This window comes from Ruditapes philippinarum, unplaced genomic scaffold (assembly GCF_026571515.1).
Source record: "Ruditapes philippinarum isolate M1 unplaced genomic scaffold, ASM2657151v2 ctg251_1_1_1_1, whole genome shotgun sequence".
NCBI lineage: Eukaryota > Metazoa > Mollusca > Bivalvia > Venerida > Veneridae > Ruditapes > Ruditapes philippinarum.
This window is the reverse complement of record NW_026855913.1, coordinates 99,349-123,360: the sequence shown is the minus strand read 5'-3', so window position 1 is coordinate 123,360 and position 24,012 is coordinate 99,349. Positions and strand designations below refer to the sequence as shown.

Genomic DNA, 24,012 nt, shown 5'->3' with positions numbered 1-24,012 from the left:
ACTGCAAGCACTTGGCAATAGACATTCAACAGTGCACAAAACAATGATGTTGCAGCTTAGAATCATCAACGTGGTGTAGCTTTTAAATTTGTTGGCGGAGTAATTGTATTTTAATTGAAATATATGCTATTAAGAACAATGTCACAATAAGTTCAATAAGAATAATAAATTAATACGTAGGCTACGAGAAGATCGATAAACTTATATGAACGTCACTTTGAGTGTGGTGTAGCTTTTCAGTTTGTTAGCGGAGTAATTGTTTTGGAATCGAAAAACATATAATGCTACAATAAATTTTTCGGAATCATAAATTATTAATTTACTTTTGAGTTTTCTATATTATGCACGTTTTCACTTCAAATGTAAGGCAGATATGAAGTTAAGCCAGAATGGGCGGGCATCTGTGGACCCCCATGTTATGTATATTGTTATTCTGCTGTACATTGACTTAATATGTTTTAATCCTCAGACACAGGAACAATTATTCAGTATGGGAATAAAGGCAGATGTTTATACAATATATCACACTGTTGTTGCCTTAATATTTATATGTATTGATTTTACTTTATGTTGAATTGATTAGTTTTGTTTGGCTGTCATCTGATCATTTGTTTATAGCTGTCCTTTAGTTTAGACCCCTTGTGACCGCCATAGACATGTTACGCTTATAGCTGTTTCAACAAAAATTTGTATGTTGCTTTGAAATATAACTCAATTTATTTTGACAATAAAATGCAATAAAAAATGATCTATTAAAATAGACAAAAAGAATGTTCTAAAGAGCTCAATCAAATAATAGATATGTATACATGTATGCTTAAGCCTTATGTTCAATTATAATTTTGAGATTTTCCCTTTATTGGAGAGGTCATCTGACCTCTCCATATTGTTGAGTTTGATTGCTGGTGGCATCCATTTTTGCGTATCAATTTGAGTTAAATGAATCTTATTTACAGCCTAAAAACATTGTTATGCGCATGTCCCGATTCAAAATACGACTTTACTTAAACGTAAAATTAACATCGTTTATTTTTTGTGAACAGCGAATTCGATGAAAAGTGACAGTAAACATTTATAATAGCTACAATACTTTGCAATTTGAAAAGGAATATTGTTTTAAGGATGGTATATTTGGCCAATATTTCTTTACTCATTTCGTTCTAAAACAATTGGGTAATTAACAGTCCAGGTCATTGGCACAGCTCAGTTATTTTTAGATATGATCAGCCAGTGAAAGTCGCGTACAGTCAGTTTCCGAGTGAACTATTTTTAGGTCTTCATCATCTCAAAAACATATCAGATTTTATGAATGAAATTCCTTACTGAATTGGCTATATAGAGGTTGCTATATAAAAGGGATTCTCCCAGTTTATTTTTCTGCCGTTAACAAGTTTAAAGAATAGTAACATGGTTAATCAAATGTGAAAGTATCAATCTTGTCAGCATAAATAATACAAATATATTTACTTTTTGCAAGGTAATGTTGCACTAAGTTGCACTGTTGTTTTTTAATTCAAAATTGAAATCTGACCTTTTGAATGACTTCTTTAGGGACGAATGACTACACAAGAAGTTCATCGTTGATTGGGTTTATAAGTGGAGCTAGAATACTAAAAAACAAAGCATTTATAAGTTTTTAACAATTCATGTTTGCATTGTGTACATTATTACTAGTATTATCTGTATACAGTTGCCATGTATATTTATGTATTTGTGTACTAATGTTTGTATTGCACAACAGGCTGTATACATGAACCACTTGCGCACCATTTGAACATTGTTAAGAAATGTCAGCACGCGCAGTATTCAGGTCGCACAAGGAGTCGTTCAGACTGATTTCCCATTTCCGCAAGTGGGTCGCGCGCCAGTCTACTTTTGCAAATAACGCAAAAAAGGGTATATAAGCGGATATTTTTGTTTGGGTTCTTTGAGTTGAGTTCAGTTGTAGTAGTTTAAGTGTGTAATTTGCGTTTAGAATGTTGCTACTATTATAAATATGATGCATACTTTTATTTTAATTGATTTTATTATCATGCTTTCACTTGGAATTAATCTACAAGCATAGAGTTCTAAATGAAAGAAATTCCTACCATTTGAACAATGAAATAAATCTACAACAGTTGTAAAAAGACCTCTTGCATGCTTTTTTTAAAGAAGCAAACTTGTAAGTATAGAGTATCAGTTACAGTCATCTCATGCATCACCAATATAGATCTTGACATTGGATTAAAAACTATGTGTGTGTATTTATTAAATTTTATTTATTTTTGAATTAGTTTTAAAACGGTAAGATTGTATGAAGCTGTGTCGAATGCAAGTTACAAATTAGCGCTTATTACTAATAATTTATAATTGCCGGAAGACATAAATAGTTATCCGCACTTGTAGATTACATGTTAAATAGGGAGAATTTCTCATCCCATACCTTAATCATGTATACATTTAATTATACACTTTAAACATTATCATTTGGAGTATAAGTATTCATGTGTTGAAAAGGTATATTTTTGGATTATTTTGGATAAAAGAATATGGTGAGTCTGTATACATACCAACTTATTTATGCAAGATGCTCTAAAGTTAGAACTTTGCTAAGACTATATGGATAAATTTACATAAGTTCAGCAGTTTTGGCTCGTTTGTTGTATTTGTTAAGCTTTCGAAACTGTTTTTGTTATCAACTAAGTGAAAGATACATGCTGCGTTGATTGTTAAAACAGCTACAGGTAAAAATAACTTGGGTCCAAAGTGGACAGTACATAAAGGGCATGTTCTATACAAGAAAGCGGTTCGTTACTTGTGGAAGTCTTGTAATACAATTTATTGTTCTAAATCTGAAAAGGGTAATGCAGTAATTGCATGGGATTAAATTTAGATACTTTTCAAATTTAAGCGACTTTTTAAAGCTATTATAAATACGGCATTTATTTGATCATTGCATTTGATCATGTTATATTTGTTTATATTGGTAAATAAGTGTGAGTTTAATGCGAAACGAAGTACCTTAAATTACGACTCTATTTTGATTTTTCTATCAGGCAGTCCTATCAACAAAGTTTTAAATGTCTTTTATTTATTTATCCATTATAAGTTTTGGTCTGAATGATGAAGCATAAATTGGTACAGGATATAGAAAAGTTTACTTTGCTTTCTAAGTAAAAATCTAATCCAGAAATATATTGATAAGATATCTGCCTAATTTTGAAAAAATATAAAATAAAATAATCTCAAAGTGATTGTTTTCTTTTTATATATCCTTGAAATAATAAGGATTGTCTTTAGGATTTCATTAAATACCGCTTTATTGTTTAAATAACATTTCTGCAACATTAAAATTTTTGGCCGCCAGCCGCTGGGCCGCCAACTTCACAAAAATTATAAAAAAAGTTCTGAAAGTGATATTTCATTATAATAAGAATGGTTTTAAGAACTTCATTAAATGCCGTTTTATTGTTTAAATAACATTTCTGCAACATTACAATTTTTGACCGCTGGGCCGCTGGGCTGCCAACTTCACGTCGCCAGACGCTGGTCCGCCAACTTCACAAAAAATGATAAAATAAAAAAAATATTCTCAAAGTGATTTTCTCTTTTCATATATCCTTTAAAGAATAAGAATTGTCTTTAGAACTTCATAAAATACCGTTTTACTGTTTACATAACATTTCTGCAAGCCGCTGGGCCAACAACTTCACAAAAATGATAAAACAAAAAAATTCTGAAAGTGATTTTTCCTTTTTATATATCCTTTAAATAATAAGAATTGTCTTCAGAACTTCATTAAATGCCGTTTTATTGTTTATATAACATTTCTGCAACATTAATAGTTTGGCAGCCAGCCGCTGGGCCAACAACTTTACAAAAATGATAACACAAAAAGATTCTGAAAGTGATTTTTTCTTTTTATATAGAATTGTCTTTAGAACTTCATTAAAAACCTTGTTTAATCGGTTTGGTAGCCACATGTTTGACACATGTGTTATATTTATAGCAACTATTCAAGCATTTGGCTTTGTAAAAGGAGATAAGATACATTTGATTGTTTGAAGAAAAACATTTTATCAGATAAATATCTAAAAGACATTGAAAGTTATTTTTATCTGCGAAGTAAAGTCTTTTTTATATATGAAGACAGGGTATTGTTAAAAAATAATTAATTGACGTATCTAACGTATGTAAAAAGTTTTGCAAAAAGACATGTCAAGATATTAGTCCATTTCCATACGTTTTTGTAAATTATTATTGCATTATTTTTAAGTATTGACGTCTATGTTAACTTAGCAAACAATCATTTATTCAAGTTTGCATTATACAAAGGTCACTGGAATACTAGAAACATTATGTTTGTATCTAGTTCAAGACTATCACCCACAAAAACAAACTTACAAACATATATCAAAACAATTAGATCGATTTAAGGTATTAGATTTAAAATTAACATTTTTTCAAAAGGCATTGACAACTTTATATAAATAAACTGTACCATCATCTACGCAATTCACAGTAGCAATTCTGCATAAAACTTCACGTTTTTCTTAATTTCAGATTTCATATAGAAAAATAAGATAAAAATCAAAATTTTGACAAATAAAAAGAAGACAAAAGACAAACATTGTAGAAAAAAATGCCTTGTCTGGTGTTTGAACCCACGTCCTATGGAAACTTTTTGTCATCTTGAAAATGAATACTCTTCAGAAAGGGCGATTTTAATACCTTTAAGTGTTTATTTAAATCTGTATGATAATAGGTAAAAGCTCTTAAAGGATTTCAATATGTCGGTAATATGTCGATTTGAAACGATTTTTTCCTGCTTTTTGATTAATGAGCTTTTTCTTTATCCCGTCCTCGGTTAGATTCACAAACTGATAAAGTTTATTGAATCCCCTTTTGATTAAATTAATTTTTACTTAGAGTTTGGCACTTCTCCCCTTTAACAGCAGAGTGTTATGTTGAACGTGCCCAATAAATATCTCATAGTCACGTTATTCCCTGTGTGTTCTCCAAAGTCAATCTGATCGACACATCACTCGCTTCAGGGACATGAACATATACATACATGTAATATTGAAGGTAGTCTGTGCTTCATGAAAGTCTATGTCAGTTTTTTGTACACTTTTGAACAGAAAAAAGTAACGTTTACTCACAGCTATTTTTTTCTCATTTTAGAAATAGGTTAATCACATTAAATTGTGACATTTTAGAGGTATGTCTATCCAAATACAAAAACATAAATATGGTAATAAAAGTGATGACGTCACAATAAAGTTAAAAATAACTTAAATATATAAGGCCAATTACCACGAAGAAAAAGCAACGGCCGCTGTGGTGTAGTGGTTAGCATACTGGACCGGCAATCCAGAGACCCGTGGTTCGAGTCAGACCTGGGGATGATTACATTGATCAGTAATTGATTTAATTACAATTACTTTAAGATTTTATTGTAATTGATTACAATTGATTACTCAGACTTACCTCTGTAATCAATGAAATTACAATTACTTTTAGAAAGTAATTGATTGATAATTGATTACATTCCATGTATAACTATAAAAAAAAGTTTCTTAATGCTATTTAATATACAAGTATACATTATATATAGGATATAGGATTTCCAGCTCATCAACAGTCATCAATTTAACACACTTTTAGTTACAGTCACATCACTTTATCATATTTTAGCATTGCACTTTAGCATCATAAGTTCATGAAACCGTCTGTCAGTCAGACTGCATCTATCAGGACGGAAAATTTTACCCACAACACTAAACAAACGCTCTACAAGGGCCAATGATGCAGGAATGGTCCTCAGTCTTCTATGTGTAGGTTTCATAATGAACTCTCTGCAACAGAAATTTTGAAAAGTGTCAATTGTACAGTATGCTGTATACAGGTGTTAAAACAGGTGTGAAAACAATAATTTTTTATATGGGAATTCAAAGAGACAATAGACTTTACAAAGAAATTATCATTTTTTTACAAACACTTCAACAGTATCCATTATAATATAGACACATTGTCTATCACCATACAAAATAACTGTTGCATATAATTAAAATATGGTAATATACATCTGACATAAACTCTAGAATATACAAAGTAAAGAAGTAATCTACAGTGTTTGAAACTTTTTAAAACATGGTTTAACCAAAATATGTGAAACAAAATTTAACATAACTTTATGTGGGTAATGAAATTTGAATGTGACTTAGTGTCTCCATTTATCTTCTTAGGGGGCACAATTTGCACTGTGCTGTCACATTTCCAGATGTTTCTTTAGGAAATTCAAAGACATCATAAATCCAATGATTTGACATTTTGGTTAGAATACCAGCCAAACAATGATGTCTATCTTTCAGTTAGAATTTGGTTAACTGTATGGATGAAAACTTATTTCTTCATTGTGAGTGATGTCTTAAAATGTCTCACTTGATATTTTACTACCTTAGTTAAACTGTAACATGTGAAATAAATCATTTGAATTTCAATAGTTTCATGTAAAATCTGAAAGTAATCAACATCAATCAAATTGTAATCATAATTACAGACTGAATTTAAGCTGTAATTAATTAATTACAATTAATGTAATCAATTTTGAGCAAGGTAATCAATTACATGATGATTACAGTGTAATCATGTAATCAATTAAAACATCGATGATTACGATTAGTGATTACCCAGGTCTGGTTCGAGTCCCGCTGCGGCGTGCCGATTTTTTGTGGCGATTTTTCTAAATATATATATATATATATATATATATATATATATATATATATATATATATATATATATATATATATATTATATATATATATATATATATATATATATATCAGTAGGCTTTTTTCAATCAGGGCATCATTCAAAGTGATAAAGAGTTTTACTAAAAATGAACGAAATATTTAAATGCATTTTTCATTTGTTACTATAAACATAATCACACTAACTATTTGGACATTATGGCTCAGAATTGATTTTCCTCAGAAAACAAATAACAAAGGGCCACACAACTCCGAATGCATAGGTTGAATTTGATGGAACTTTTCAATATATTTGAGTCAAGTCTTACTGGTGAATACTTACCTACGGTATACTATAAAGGCCTTTGTTTGAAAAAAGTATCAATGAAAAAAAGCTGACATAAAAATGTTAAAGTGGTTATATAACTGAACAAAAAGAAGATGCCTGTCGAACCTTAACATGTATTAATTGGATGATAATTAAGAGACATAAAATAAAAGTTTGAAGGAAAAACCTATAAAAATAAAGACGCTGCATTATATTATAACAATTTTTAAGGAATGATCAAAATTTAAAGGGAAGATGATTCTGGAGATGAGGATTCTTGTCTTTAAGCATTTTTAATGTGACTGATAATAAAAAAATCATATTTACTGTGAAACCTAAATGCCTATAGAAATAAAAACATACATTAAAAGATTTGAGTGTACATAATCTTTAAACAGAACCTGAATGCACATGTCGATGAACAGCTTTCTGTCGAGAGCAAAGGACAGACCGAAAACATAACTTAAATTTGACCTACATTTTATACGTTTAAGTGTATCACGCCACGAATCATTCAATGAATGCGTGATTGTGTATAGTTTACATCCTGTTTTGAAAAAGAATGTTATCATATAAAGTACACGTAACTGTAAGGTCGATTAAAGCTATAAATACATTTCGTGGAAGAACTTGTAATAATTAATTGAAGGTTAAGCTTATAGACGGCGTAATGTTCAGAAAACCGCTACTTGAAGATTATTTTACTTCCTGCAAAATACTTTAAAGGCCCATTATGCCCCAGGAACTGTTTTATTTTCATTATCCAAAGCTTTTGATGTTTGGTTGCCTATTTTAGTTTTCAAATTCCAATACTCTGCACCATATTTAACATCTGTTCCTTTTTGGTAAACATTTATCATTATCTCATTTTGAAGCTTTTTCTTTGCGCTGAGTCAGTTTAATTGTTTTTCCATCAGTACATGACAATACAAATGTTTAAAAAACTCTTAACCCAAAACCGAATACATACATTTGTTATATATTATTAGAAAGTCGGCATTCATGACAATAACGAAATGGACTAGAATTTTCTGCACCATGACGTAAAAACGTAAGATATAATAACAGTAATAATAATAAAGAAGAAGAGGAATAAGGAGAAGGAAGAAGAAGAAAAACAATCAACATTTAAATATTCATATAATTATCGGGTTTGTTTGTGAAATTAATGCGTGAAGTTTCAACTCTGTACGTAATAAATAATGTACCTTGAGTTTGAAAAAGACGCAAACTAACAACAATGAACTTTTTTTATTCTACTACACTTTTTAATACAGAAATGTTAAACTAGGATTTAAAAAAAACGAAGTTAGCATGGAGCACTATGTTTTCCCAGTTTCTTTATGACCCGCACAAATTCCCAGTCATATCCTTAGTATTTGCCAAAGATATAGCGAAATGTAGGTTACTGTACAGGGTCAAATGAGTTCTAGAACGTACAGTAGCGTGTGACAATAATGAAAGAGACAGCCTTGATAAGAGCTGTATGTACCAAACAAAGGTCATGGCTGTCAAGCAGTCAATAGGCTCAAGCATCCTATTCTCTATATCTTCACCCTGCCTGCTATTGAGGGTCACTCCCCTCAGTCAGCTTATTTGTAGTTTGGGCATAACTTATAATAATTATAATTTATAACTCCAAGAAAAGAGATACTTCAACCATATGGTTCCCCCTCCATTATGTACAAAAGCAAACGTAGGATCTTGAGGTCCTTGATCAGCCAGTCAGTCGGTGTCCTTAGTGTTCGTTAGTGCCTCGTGCCACAATGAATTAACAAGAGCACAGTTTAGCATGTGATTTATTCCCGGGCAGGCTGTGAAACAGTTAACTAATATTTGTGCCTTTATGTTCGCAAAATACTGATATTACTTTTGTAAATGCCAGACAGAATAACAGTAGAATTGATTTCTTGATTAACTACAAAGAACATGGCATGCCCCGTCTTGATGCACAATTTATAGCTAAACGATCTACCAACTTAGCTTACCGAATAGTGACAAGATGTAATGAAACTTGTAGCAATCCTAGGCAAACATATGTGATAAGTTTGCTCTTAAGTGCCTTATTTATATTTTAACTTCATACCATATAGATATTTAAAACTTTAAAAAACGTTACCCAAAATATTGTAAAGTTTATATTTTGCAAAGTCACAATAAAAAATTCTCATATATGAATTGTTTTCATATGTAAATCTTTCGATACAAAAGCCAGTGTCTTTGCTTGAAAAACATTTTCTGCATAATGCAAAATATTATTTGAAAGAAAAATATGTATATAATTAAAAACATTCAAGGGTTAAAACTACGCTAACACGCATCAACTTTGTCTGCATTCATTATTATAAAAAATATATTTTGAACTACTCAAATATTAAGACCTTAGAGCAAACTTCGTTTTTTTTTATTTATAATCAATTCGAATTAGTTGTGCTCTATGTAAGACCTGATTGTGTGAGAGTAATATACTTTGGTTGCACAAGTATATCAAATATATTCAAGTATAAACAATCCTTCGGGAATTGTAATAGGTTAAAACGATATCCGATTTCAATACATATATATATATATATATTATATAACACATTATATATATCTACAATATTTGTACAATTTTGGTGGAAATTTCCGCTCTAGGACCCGATGTTATGGTTTGATAAGACATCCTATTTCAATATATAAAAAAATATCAATTTACAATGTTTGTACAATTACTTTGGTGAATATTTCCGCCCCGATGAAACAGTCGAAATTCATCTAACAAAGTTCTTAAAAATATGTATTATAAATAAATCAGTACAGGAAGCAAAATAACTACCAGGTCAAAATATAAACCTTTAACCAAATTATTTGAATGCAATGTTTAAAGGGTATTTCCCTCTTTGTAAACACCCATCTTACCTTTCAGGTGTGTGTTTCGTTTTTGTGAAATAAATTATTAACTTGCAAGATGTCCTTGAAGTAGCTTGATAATCACAAATATTTGATTTTTACTTTCTACAGTCTAAATAAAAGCACAACAAATATTTCAATAAAAGTCGTCCAGAATGCATCATATATTTTTAGTACGCGGTTATTGGTTATAACACAATTTTGAAACCACCTGTCGACGAATTGTCTGCAAAACATGGTCCGAGTGGGGGCATTCAGAAGGTGCGCGATGGCATATTTTCCTACCATTTGATATTCTTGCAAAACAGAATATGTCGGTGCTACTGTATATTTTCATTAAAAACTCCTGCAAGCGTAACGGTAAAAAAGACACCGGAAAGTAAAGTTCCATTTAGATTGATAAAAATGCGCCCGAATATGACAAAAGGTTATTATTTATAATCGAAAGGCAAAACGAAAACATTGCAAATTAATTTCGGAAATTGACGTTGGCCTTTGGCGGTGACCAAATGATAATCTAAACTAATAGGACCTTGTCTCACACCTTACTATTCTCTTAAGTTTACATTTTCTTATTTTGAGAAAAAATACAAATTATCTGTATGATAACAATAATTTTTGATTTACTTTTTAGTTAGTACAAATTAATTGGTAATTCGTATCAACCGTACTGAAAAAGCAGCATAAACTTTTATCCGCATCATTTTATTTTGTTTACGCACAATTTGAATTTGTGTCAAAAACAATAATTCTATGTTAAAATTATCGTAATATCTTTAATAAATAAGGTTAAACAAAAAGAACCATAATAATTCACCATTTATGATATAAAAATCGGTGAGATATAGCTGTAAACAATTGAACATTGTTAACACAATCTTGTATCAGGTTCTATTGCGAAATAAGAAAAGGTACCTTTTGAAAAAATACAGTTTGGTTATTCTTTTACGGAAAAAAACATCAATCTTTAAAGTATGTTGAAACATGCCTACTGCATATCTGCACAATCTAACCACGTAACTATGATGATCCATGTTTCCATTTAGTCTACATGGTCTACAGTTAAGTTCAATGTTTTTCTTTTTAATTATACATGACATCTCAAATTTAGGTTTGCCTTGCCTTAAATTTCGTTTCGGGTGAGGCAAAAAATGAAATATTAAACTTTAATCAATGGAATGTTTACTGATAATAATTCTACATAAATTGTGCATATCATTTTACAGGTCAGATCATAATAACGTACAGTTGTGAAATGTAATGTCTAGTCATGGCTGCTGCTCAACCCGGAACATCATCTTCGGCGCAGGCATCAGACAATCGTATCTTCCTATTCCGCCTTCAAATGCTAATTATAGATGGTGGACTTGCAGTTTTAAGAAATTATGTAGATCAGGAACTTTCAGCTCAATCCATTACTCTCAGTGGATGTCTTGCAAACGAAAAGACCACTATCAAACTTTTGAAGGGACGTGGGATAATAACACAGGTACAATATGATTTATTGTATCCAACAAGTGGCACTGTTTCAACGTTAGAGTTGGACATCACACTTATCATTTGTCTCATGAGAAACCTAAAATGTTTCAAGTTAAATAAAAAGTTTAATTGGAACATTTCACCAGGACAAAGTGATACTTCCATCGAAGCAGACATTTGTAGACTGAAGAATTACAGGAATGAAGTAAGAATTTTTATAGAATTATGTTTTTTATTATAATAATGATAAATGAGCCAATGTATAAAACAAGTTTGCTTAATATGTCTTGATATTTGTTCAGATAAAAATCACCCTCGATCGTTAAACCGCGGAAATACACAAAAGGTTCTAATGTGAGTCATTCTGTCAAGACGATTTGTTTCATTATTCAAGGGTTTAAAACGAGATAATTCAAAATTTAATAAGTATTGATAGAGATAGAAATCAATCGATTTTTTTCAGTAAAAGACACGCATGAAGCAGTAACTATTTTATATCTTCAGATTTGTCATATATCGACCACTACAGGGATACAATATAACAATTTTAGTACCAAGTGGAAAGAAATCGAACAGGTATTTTTTTTTATTTAAAACTCAATGTAAGATTTTTTCTAGACTGTGTGTCTTTTTTAACTAAAAGAGAAGCCATAATTGTTTTGCCTCAAACATAGATCCAAGTCAGCCTGCATCACTGTGCAATCTACCAATTTCATGATAGTGTTTTAGTCTGCTTCCAAAAGTTATTTTATTCCAAAAGTTGTTAATGGTTTGTTTCAAAATTGCAATTTGACAGGTCTATTCGCAAAAATCTGAAAGTGAATTGTACTGTCATGTTAAAGAAATACTATGGTCATCCTTGAGTTAAATATTTATCAGAGAAATTTATCAAAATCTATGAAATTAATTCTGACTAAATGTGTCTAATTTGAATAACAGACTGAATACACTATTCATTTACAAAAGGGGCTGTGTAGCAATTATCACTATTTTCTAATATCCGAGTTGAGCATAGAACATATCTTTAGATAGCATGAAACACTTGTCACTAAATTAAATACGTTTTCAGCCAAACACTGTAAAGGTAGTATCATTGATTTAATGAGATATGTATATCCAATGTTGAATGACGATAAAAAATTTATCAAATTCATTTTATCACTTATTTTATAACTGTTATTTAATATATCAGGTTTTTTGTTCATCTTAAGCATTTTCCAGTGTTTGAATACTTTTGACACAATCAGTATAACAAATAAAATAGTAAAAGTAGACAATTCATTCATATCATAAAGTAATTTTCTTATTCTACCTATATCATCAAGTCAGAACTCCAAATAACAAATACCAGTATATTGTACTTTTCTTGTGATGAAAACATTAATCATATGAAATGCATATATTTCCTTCTTGACGAACGTATGAAGCAAACTATAATTAACATAATTACCACGCATGTGCCATTTGCAGATTCTTCTTAGAATTGATAAGGTGTATCCAATCAAAGACTTTAAACAGACAATAACTGACTTTGAATACAGCCCTCTTGATCCAAAAACAGAACAGAGGGTAACAGATGAAATTGAAAAATGGGAAAAACACGATAAAGCAGTAGAAGCTGTCATAGAGTTTCTAAAAGCTGGTCATAATAAGACAACTGAAGACTTAAATACTGTTAAAACTAAAATAGATGAAATAGAAGAACGATTGCCAGCACCACACAAGTCTTCAAATATGCAAGGTAAACATCCTTTTAGTTTGTTGATACAAAGATTGGATAAGGCAGTAATAGTTGATTTAGAGATTTTGAAAGAAGACAATACAGTTATAAAAAAGACTATAGAATACCTAAATACTAAAGGTATGCATATCCATATTTTGTTGATACAAGGAGTTATTATAATTTTGGATATTAATGGCCTTGCTTACTCGGGTGTTTTGCTTCTGACAATCAAAGGATGACCTTAATTGAAAACTTAATTTGGTAGATTTCATTTGCACAAAGTTGTTGAAAATGGTAATAACATAGGTGTGAACTTATAATACGTGCTAAATTGACATGTCTGAGTAATTCTGGTTTCTAAAAACAGATCAAATAAGAATTTAAACCTTTTGAATAACTTGCAAAATTTAGATTTTATATCATGTTTCTTTGGATGAAAGTATTTTATGAACTTGTCGCATATGCTAAAATATTTATATATCAACAAACATTCCAATTCTTACAATGTATATGAACCAGTCAATACGAGTTTTTTTTTCAGCGCAAATAAACAAAAGAAACAGTTTGTGGTTGGTTTGATTCGTAGTTAAAAAAGCAATTTTATTTTATAATTGTAAATGTATTGGTACAAATATTATGATTAACCGATGTGTTTAAATATGGAGTGATTAAAACGTAAATATGACCAGAGTAGAATTTATGAAACCATGTCTTGCATGTATGATTGTTCATGTAGATTTAAATTTTATACGTATTTTTTAAGATTTGTGATATAATCTTCAAATTTAAGACTTAGTATTCAATACATACTTTTTCAAATGGTTTAAATTTGCGTCTTAGACCAACTTAATTTTGCAAGCATCATTTATCTTTTAATTCGCAACATAAGTTTTATATGAATCTCTTAACATAAGGTTTTGATCCACACTACACCAGGAGGGTTCAAACATAATTCATTGCTGTAATAACCACTTCAATATTATAATTCTTATAACAGAAAGCAATGGTCTATAAATTAAACAATAATCAATTATGTATATGTACAAATCGAGTTATGATCTTAGCTTTATATTTTCATCATCAAAATCGACATTTACATATGTTAATATCTCGAGATATATAACAGCATTTTACAATTCTTAAAAACAAATATTAAAAATAATTTTCTTGTGTAAACTTTTTTTTCAGATGAAAGAAGGCAGGAAAACAGAAGGAAGGGGAATCTTTTTCTGAGGTTTTTTGAGAGGAGACGTTATCGCCATAAGAAAAAAAGTAAGATTGTATTTAAATATATATCAGACAAGTCAAACTGATGATTCTCCAAGCAATCGGATCATCTCGGCTACTATTCATAATATGTTCTACCACTTGGTTTTACATGTTCCTTAAACCAGAGGGTGTAATCTTTGTACAGATTCAATGCAATTTCATGAAGTTTGTTTGTGTTTTATGCTTTTAGGGGGCCAAACTTTAACCAAATTATGATAATGTGTAGCGAATGTTTACATGTACATTTGACGTGAAAAGAAAATGTCTTTATCGGTAAATTATGATAGGCCGATAATCATAATCAATTTAACACACCAACTGATGTACACATATACATAAATCCGTTAAATAATGTCAACAGGTCAATATTTTGAACTTTCCATTTCAACAACCGTAATATTTAGTGTATAATTAATTTTCTATGTACTTTTATATCTATACATTTATCTTATTTAGGCTAACTTCTTAATGTAACGAGCTTAACATAACCAATTACTCCCAACATTCATTTAATATTTGTTTAAATGTTAAGTTTATGAGAGTTAGTTCCGCTGTAATTCCGTATTCGTACTAATTGTATTCGACGTAATTACCGAAAAGGTCCGAGAATATTGTACTGCAAGACTGTACTGCAAGCGGAGAATTTGAACAGTTTCTCTAAATTACCACATCATTATCAATTATTTATAATGGTATAAGTCGCAATGATTTGACCTCAAAAATATTGTATCTAGTTATGAATACAATAGTTTACTTCTGTATTTAAAAATTATTATAAAATAAAAGATTGTATTTGTACAATTCAGTAAATCTTAAATATGAACGCATGCACTGAACTTTCGTGAGTTTTCGTCTGTTTTGTGCCTTTTTGAAGTTCCGGTTTTCCATGGAGATTCTGTCATATGACCATTACATTTTCAAATGTTTGTTTGTCTAAATCACTACCAGAAGATTATTTCCCATTGTGTATCCCTGCAAATACTACAAGGATGTTTGGAAAGTCTGTGATAAATTTCGAAAAATCTTAGTTTATAAACTTTTAATCTAACATTTGCACAGGCTGGTAGTGCAGTGCATGCAAGCGAGGCAGGTAACTTATATGCAAGATTTCTTATCATTGGATTCAAATCCAGTTATTTCACCGTTAATTCAAAACATATAACCGAAATGTCTTGCCGCAAAACATTTCGTCCTAAAGGGACATCGAAAATGAGTAAATCGCACGAACAGCTGGAGTGTTTAAAGATTCCTTTAATAGCGTCAACAGATGATGTTCAATTTTGAGCAGCCTGAAAAATGATGTGCTTTACCAAGATATGCAATAGTTAAAAAAAAAACTCAGTAAAATTAAGGGTTTTATTCGAATATAAATGCTATGTTATGCACTTGTGATTCTTGCCTATACACAAAACAGCCAATATTTTACCTAAGTGTAGTTTTGGAACGTTTACACAGTTAAATGTCTCAGCTTTCTCATGAACTGTTCTTGTACTTTAAAATGGAATAAATACAGGAACTTTTCATGAGCAGTAGTTCCTTAACTATTTGCATTCTTTGTGAATATAAAATATCACATTGAATTTATTCTTTAGAAACTTCTTTAAAACTTCTTGTTACGGAATCATTTTATGAACAATTCCACAGTCAGTAACTCAAACAAGCACTTCAAGAACATTTAATTGATTTTCTTTTATCAGAAATTAATGCAAAGTTCTAGTTTTAGTACTTTAAAACTATTTTGGAGCCTGGGACAATTAAACATTAAATTATTTCCAAACTTTTAAGAATTTGTGTCATTTTTTCTTTATACATATCCTGTAAACTATCCATGAATTCAGTTCTTGAACGGAAATGTATTTATCATGACATGTTTCATGACTGTTTATCATACAGAGACATTTTAACAGAATGAGAAAAGTACAGTCTTACACTAGCCCTAACTCTACTTACATAGTTATTTGCTTTAAGAAATAATTTTTCTTCAGTGTTTGTATGCAGCACTGTCATAAAAATGTAGAGTGCTTGTTCTGAAGTATTTTAGTCCCATTTTGATTCTATATCTAATAATCAATATGTTCCTATCTGTGTTATTTCAATGTGACAATTATCTTTATCTCTTTAGTTAGAGATATTATGTACAGAATTGAATTGATTCTCTATTTCTTACATGTATTTATTTTCGCTGTCTTTAAATGGTCTTACAGAAAGTGAAGTAAGAGTTAAAAGAATTGATGAATAAATTATTATTGATTTATATATGTTTGAAATAAACATCAGAATTTTGCATTTTAAATAATATTTATTTCAGTTCTCATCTGCTGAATAACATGAAAACTTGGACATCATCTATAGTTTTATTGTTTTATTTCCTTTTAAAGACTTTGTATGTTATTAAATGACACTTGGTGTATCTAACTTTTTCATCTATTTACTTAAAAATTTAAAATGAAAATCATATTCATGTCGTTCAATCTGTACATCATCTGTCTTGTTGTGGTTTAAATTCACATTAATGGCTTAGGGAAATCAGTAATTATAATGATATTTTTTGGCTCAATGTGGTCTAGCCAGCTGTCAAAACAAGTACAAAAATAAATAATATAATTAAATATTTTACATTTTTCTATCTTATTGTGACTTATATGTTCAACGCCAGATTATTTTGACAGTAAAATGATACTAGTATCAAAAAAAGTCAGGGACTTTTTAAAGCGTCGTACGACCCGGTCCGTTGCTATCAAAAGTCGACCGGATGTTGTACGTTTTCGCGCATGAGCAATCTGCGTAGGGCAAAGGATCATCGTCCAATATAGAAATGAAGACAGGAGTTATTTGAAAGTAAAAAGTATAAGATTATAATAGATAGCTAAAAAAAAGGGCAAAATAATCCTTTTTGTGGCCAAGATTGCCATGAAAACACGGAAAAGATGTGTTTTTTAAGAATTCCCTTTTGCGACCACAAAGATCTTGAAAATCGATGAGCTAATTAATATAAAGTATGTGGAAATATTTATGTTAGCATAAAAGGGGTCGACTTAATATTTTTATATTTTTGTATTTTTAGTTTCAACTTTTCGGCATTTTCTAGTTGGGTGGTTCCAATATTCCTACTTGAATAATGTTGAATCACCCTTAGGATATGTTGCCTGCTTTTAAATTTGTCTTTTGACGTCTTATCTGTGATACGCAGGCTTCATAACCTCTGATCCCCTTTCAAAATTCCATTTTATTTAGTTCCGCCCATTGTTTTCTCGTTTAGGGCACACGCGTTTTATTACTTTGGGACCATTCGCCGCTTTTCATGGAATGGCACTACTGTGTCACATTGAAAGTTCCATGATAACCGCCGTATGAACACATCTGCGGATGTTTCTAAATTCAAAATTTTACTATTTCACGTTTAAATGTTGAATTCTGCTTAAGCCGGTGCTCGGGGGCGTGGACGGTAACTTGCATTATCCAGTCCCGTCCATGAACAGGCTCAATGAAACCGAGCCTGCAACATTTTCAATTTTTCCGTGTTGGGCTTTCTTTAGGGATTCTGTATTTATCTATTTTATGATTACATCCGTGTTATTTGTGCCGTGTGGCGGCTGTAAAAAGTCTCCCCGTACATTTAATCAATGATGTTATATTTTCGATCCTTGAGGATCATTCAGCACGACATTATTGTTGTGCTTGTGGTATTTTTAGTTTCAACTTTTCGGCATTTTCTAGTTGGGTGGTTCCAATATTCCTACTTGAATAATGTTGAATCACCCTTAGGATATGTTGCCTGCTTTTAAAATTTGTCTTTTGACGTCTTATCTGTGATACGCAGGCTTCATAACCTCTGATCCCCTTTCAAAATTCGATTTTATTTAGTTCCGCCCATTGTTTTCTTGTTTAGGGCACACGCTTTTTATTACTTGGGGACCATACGCCGCTTTTCATGGAATGGCACTACTGTGTCACATTGAAGGTTCCATGATAACCGCCGTATGAACACATCTGTGGATGTTTCTCAATTCAAAATTTTACTATTTCACGTTTAAATGTTGAATTCTGCTTAAGCCGGTGCTAGGGGGCGAGGACGGTAGCTTGCATTTTCCAGTACCGTCCATGAACAGGCTCAATCAAACCGAGCCTGCAACATTTTTAATTTTGCCGTGTTGGGCTTTCTTTAGGGATTCTGTATTTATCTATTTTAATAGTTTTTGAAATACCATGTAGTGCATAAAATAACTAAAGATATTTATATTACATACGAAATCAAAGTTAATTATCATTTTGGAAAGGTTACAAAATGCGATAATGCATGTTCATGTACTTGTCTTTAATTACAGTTTAACTTATTTTGTCTTTTATCTGGTTTAACTGTGATGCTAAACAGAACATTTTTAAAGGCACATGAATGTGTCAAGTAAATTAACACAATCTAAAAACGTTAAAAATATTTCTCAGATGGGTAACGAAATAACACATATCTATCGTAGCACATTTTCTAAATTAGATATATGCACACCACACTATATTTTCCATGTAACAAAATTAATTAGAACAGACACATTATATAGGAAAATCATAGATTACAAAAGATGAAAATCTGCAATAACATGCATGTTAATATACAAAGGAAAACATGGAAATGGTCAATTAGTCGTTCAGAAAAAACCCCACATTATAATCAATTTGAACAGTTTGCTTAATTGGGTATTGTTTTGACTGTTTTATTTTAGATATTTATTCTAATTTAAGTAAAATAAAGAATGCTAACTTAAGATGATATTGGATACACACAATTTCCATGAAATATGTGTAACGCAAGCGGTGTATTCATAATTGCATCATACAAAGATTTAATAATGGTAAGCGTAGTTTTTTTGTGATCGACCCAATGTTATAACTATACTTTCAACCTTATTCCAAACCGAATCTCGGCTGAACATACATGCACGTTGTAAAATAGTTCCGTATGTTCGGTAACAAGTAAGAAAATCCGTACCTACATTCATTATAGGAGGGTCATCATACATTTCGAAATGTTTTGTCTAATCGAAAATTACAGTTACAAATTGGCTCAAATTTGTCAGAGATGTAGGTAGATGTTATCTATGTCTCTCGACAGGAATTATATGAATGCGCGACTGAATCACGTGACATGTCACATGAATGACGCTATTTTTTCAATGTGAACAGCTACTGTTTTCGACTTTCGGTATTTGATACAGATCTCAGGATATTTTGAGGAAATTGTAAGTATCCTTTAGCAATTTTGACAGTAATCTTGATTAAATAAGAAACAGCCAGGCGTGCGATAAATTTAATATTGAATAGTTGTTCCGTAACGATTAAATACACTGAAAATTCGTCCCAAATAAGTGACGTTTCGCCTCACCTATTATTAAATATTTTAAAAATTCATTTGGACTGAAAAATATTTATGGTTTAGGATTTTATTTTGCATTTATTTGGTATATCCTCAACTTTTATAGATATCAGATAGAAGTTTATCAGAACAATTATTAAATTAATCTTATTTGTATACTTTTTATTCAACTTTCAATATAACTTTATTTTATAATCAATAAACTAGATTGGTCATATAAATACGGGTGATAAATGTTTTTATTTACACATAGATATTCGTTTCTTAAAGCAGATTGTTATACATTGTATTTTCTATTGTGCTAGTAATTCTAAACACCCAAAACGACACAATTGAAAATGTTGCGGGCTCGGTTTGATTGAGCCTGAACGGTACTGGAAAAGTTCAGGCTTTTTTAGGAGGAAATTCTTGATCCAGAAGTGTTCTACTTAGAGCCCTGATTGATACATATTGACGATATATCAATAACGGATGACAAATATCAGCGATACACCGATATATCGATATATTCCTTATTTCTTGTATATAATTTCACTTTCATACCTAGTGAAATATATGATCTGTTCATAAATATCCTTTGTACGACTCTTTCCTACCCATTTTTTGTCATCACTGCTTTGAAATGTGTCTATTATGTAACAACAGTTTGGTGTTAGACATGGCCACCTACTTTTGTATATGTTTTTCAAATATTCATTATTCATAGACATTTAAATAATTAACCAAAAATATCGATTTTTACAAAATGTGTATCGATTATTGATCGACAGAAAAATATCAACGATACATTGATATCGTCTCTATCGATGACAGCTCTACTGAGCTCTCTGGAAAATGTTCATTTCGAAACACATGTTTGACTTATAGTCCAATTTAAGAATAACACTACTGTCGTGCAAGTATGTACAAAATCAGTCTGTAAGCATTTTTGTAATAAATGTTTTTTTTTTATTTGTGTTCTTTAAATAGTTTTGTTAAAGCATGCAGATACATGACCTTAACAATATTTAAGTGTCCATTTGGTAGTTAGAATGTAAGAATGATAAAGGTAAACATTTAAATGGCTTCCATTTTCATTCCTATAGTTGGCCGGGTTGATTGTTAAAGGAACTCCACATATGTCAAAAAGCACAAAGATACAAATTTTGAATTTCTTACATAGATTACCTGGGGAACTTGAATCAGAAAGATATGCAAATATGATTAAGAAATATACTCAGAATAACATTGAACATCGTATATTTGTGCTATTCTTATTCTTATTCTAGTCTTCCCGATATGGATCAAAAGCATTGCAATGCTTTTCAATTTTGAGACATTTTTCACTATTGGAGTAATTATTCTGGTAAAATTTAGTGAGCTCATGATCTGAAATTTTGCATATAAGTTATTTGCCAAGATTTAAATCAAAGAGAATATCAATCTTGAAAAAGTATGTCAAATACCTCAGTGGAGTCCCTTTAAGTAATTCAAATATGACCTTGACCTTTAGATGACTAACAAGCAAGGTCACATACTGAATTTGACTTAGTGTCATATCATTAATATTTATTTTTTTTGTATTTGCATATATTTAAGAAGAATTCCTTAAAAAAATTTACTCATTTTCCTCATGACTGTAAAAGTACATATAATAACCTTAGAATTCAGCAACCAGCGGCCATTAATGCTAAAGGTAGTAATAAGAGTATAATTCTGAAGTTTGCAATATTTATGATTTCTCTTGGGTTACAGAGAGAAATAGTTTTCCTTTAAAGATTGACAATTTTTTCTATCATTATGAAAGCATAAATTGTATGTATTTTATTATATTGGAAAATGTATAATTTGCTGTCAAGCTGTGTGTAAATAAATATGTTCATTTTACCTTATTTTCTGTTCTTAGTAATCTATAGAATTAGTGTATTGGAAAAAGAACCTTTGATCAAACATATTAGAAATCAAAAGGCACATTATGCCTCAGAAATCAGTAATTTTGTAATTCTTTCGAAAGGTCAAGTATGTGTTCAATAATGTTTTAATTATGTATTTAAAGCATTTTGGATGTTTAGCAACTAAAAAGAGTAGCTTTAAACACACAGTCATGTGTTGTGAAGGTACATGTAGTAAAATGTGAGCAAAGTATTATTTTGACTTCCATACAAAATAAAAAAATACTTTAATAATACCAATTGCAAAAGGGAAAAGAAGCAAACGAAAGTTTATCTGCGTGGTTAATGAGTAACTTTTTGAGAACTGCAACAAGATAAGTAAAAAGAAAGTTTAAAAAATAAAAATGATAGGTTTTCTAAGGCTTAATGGACCTTTAAACGACTATTATTTATATAATGCATGGTGTAACACACCATATGTGCAGACAAAATTCTGGTTACATGATATAAATCGATGGTTTTAATACTGATTACTTGTGCATGTTGATATTTAATATATAAGACATTTTTTTGTTTGCTTTTTTTTCAGATGACTAATGTCATGTTACTGTTCGATAACAGTGAAGGTACAGTAGATTCAGACAAGTGAAATATACAGGACAAGACAGTGAAGGTCTTCCCTTATAATAAGGTTCTGAGGTATACTATCTTGTGGTAATTTCTGATCCCTCAGTAACAAATGAGAGTCACAAAACTTTTTAAAAATGTTTACTGTAGTTACTTGTTCAATGTTCTGCATCATAGTTTTACTTTCTAATGTTGAACTGATATCATTGTGGACCTTCACTAATTCAAAATCATGACAAAGGTTTTAAAATCCTATATAATTTATTGAAATTTTCTTTTCCAGATTTAGATTAATTCATTGTAGGACTAGTAATAATACCAAATATATATATTATTGCAAACATGTTACACTAGAAAATTTAAAAAAAATGAAATGCCTATAGTGAACATAAATTCAAAAGTAAAAGTGTTCAGTCTTTTTTTCTGAAAACCAATAACAGATTATGCCCTGTTTCTAGTTTCTTATATTTGAAGAAATTATGCTGTTTAATTTAAATATTTTACTAGACCTTGCTCACATTTTGCAGTAAGAAGTTGCTCACACTGTTCAAATGAAGCTGTCTGAAGTACCCAGTAGAACAATGTATTATGTCTGGATCAACTTAATAACATGTAAAGTGAAGCTAACTATGTCAAGGACTCATTTCTGTACTTAAAGGAAACTACAGTTTACATAATACCAATTGAGGTATAATAGTCCACTTTAAATCTTTAATTAAGATGCATTTTTATCAATCTAAAGAAAGCATGAAATACAAAAATAAGCGATAATAATTATTTTCTTTACACCAGAATAAACTATGGTTCTGATTGCAGTTAGAAGTGATGTTCTTTTCTTTTATTACAGCAGCATTTATAGAAAACAATATTTGTCCTATCATTTAATTAAAGGTAATTGACAATACTCTTGTTTGATTTTCAGCAGCATATATAAAGTTAATTGAGTTTGAATATCACACGATCCATTTCAGAAACTAGCATTCGACATAGTGGTGTAGGCTTATTATGATAATTCATGCAAAGATATGATAAAAGAAATTGTAGAAGAAATATGTCTTGGATTTTACTGGTAAATTGATAAGTGTGGATCAATGTACATTGTCTTTTATGATGTTGAATATATTCAGTGCCATATAAACAATTACTTGCAACATGACAAATACTTTATTTTCAGATATTTGTAGAGTCAGTTATGGGAGAAAAAAATAATTGAATTGGAATCCCTTCAGAAGTTGACAAAGCAAAATTCTGCAGTTTTAACTATAAATTGACTATGCATGGGCTTTATTTTATACATGTACTAGTATTTGTTAATATTTTTGTTTTCCGTTATTTTTCAATATTGTTAATTTTGGATTATATTATACCACGGAAACCTTGTCAGTCTTGGAGATTATGGCTGTTTAATAAAAACACACCTGATTATTCGTTAAAACAGGTTTTGCTTGTTAATATATTAATTTACATAAATTTATAATTTTTGTAAGCACAAAGAAATTTGGAACATGTTAAATATAAGATATTTACATGCAAGATCCAAATATAATTCATAGACAAAACACAAGATTTAATATTTTCATGAATGGCATTGAAAACATATACAATGTATAACTTTGCCACAAGGTTGGTAAATGGTGGCTGCTATTTTACTGTGACTGAAAATAGTAAAGATATGTCGCTTCATTATGTCAGAGGTCTATTACCAATCACACAAGTCA

General features: G+C 30.3%; 1 protein-coding gene across 1 annotated transcript in view; it reads left to right on the top strand.

The window, feature by feature from the left end:
* The first annotated feature begins 2,478 nt into the window (after nucleotides 1-2,478).
* The window catches only part of LOC132744789 (uncharacterized), a 51,390-nt gene continuing 29,856 nt past the window's right edge, over nucleotides 2,479-24,012 (top strand). Inside the window, exons 1-5 of the mRNA XM_060733570.1 lie at nucleotides 2,479-2,534; nucleotides 11,184-11,641; nucleotides 11,941-12,012; nucleotides 12,907-13,177; nucleotides 14,348-14,431. Coding sequence (XP_060589553.1) covers nucleotides 11,228-11,641; nucleotides 11,941-12,012; nucleotides 12,907-13,177; nucleotides 14,348-14,431 — 841 coding nt within the window. The 5' untranslated portion in view covers nucleotides 2,479-2,534; nucleotides 11,184-11,227. The remainder of the gene's footprint in view (nucleotides 2,535-11,183; nucleotides 11,642-11,940; nucleotides 12,013-12,906; nucleotides 13,178-14,347; nucleotides 14,432-24,012) is intronic.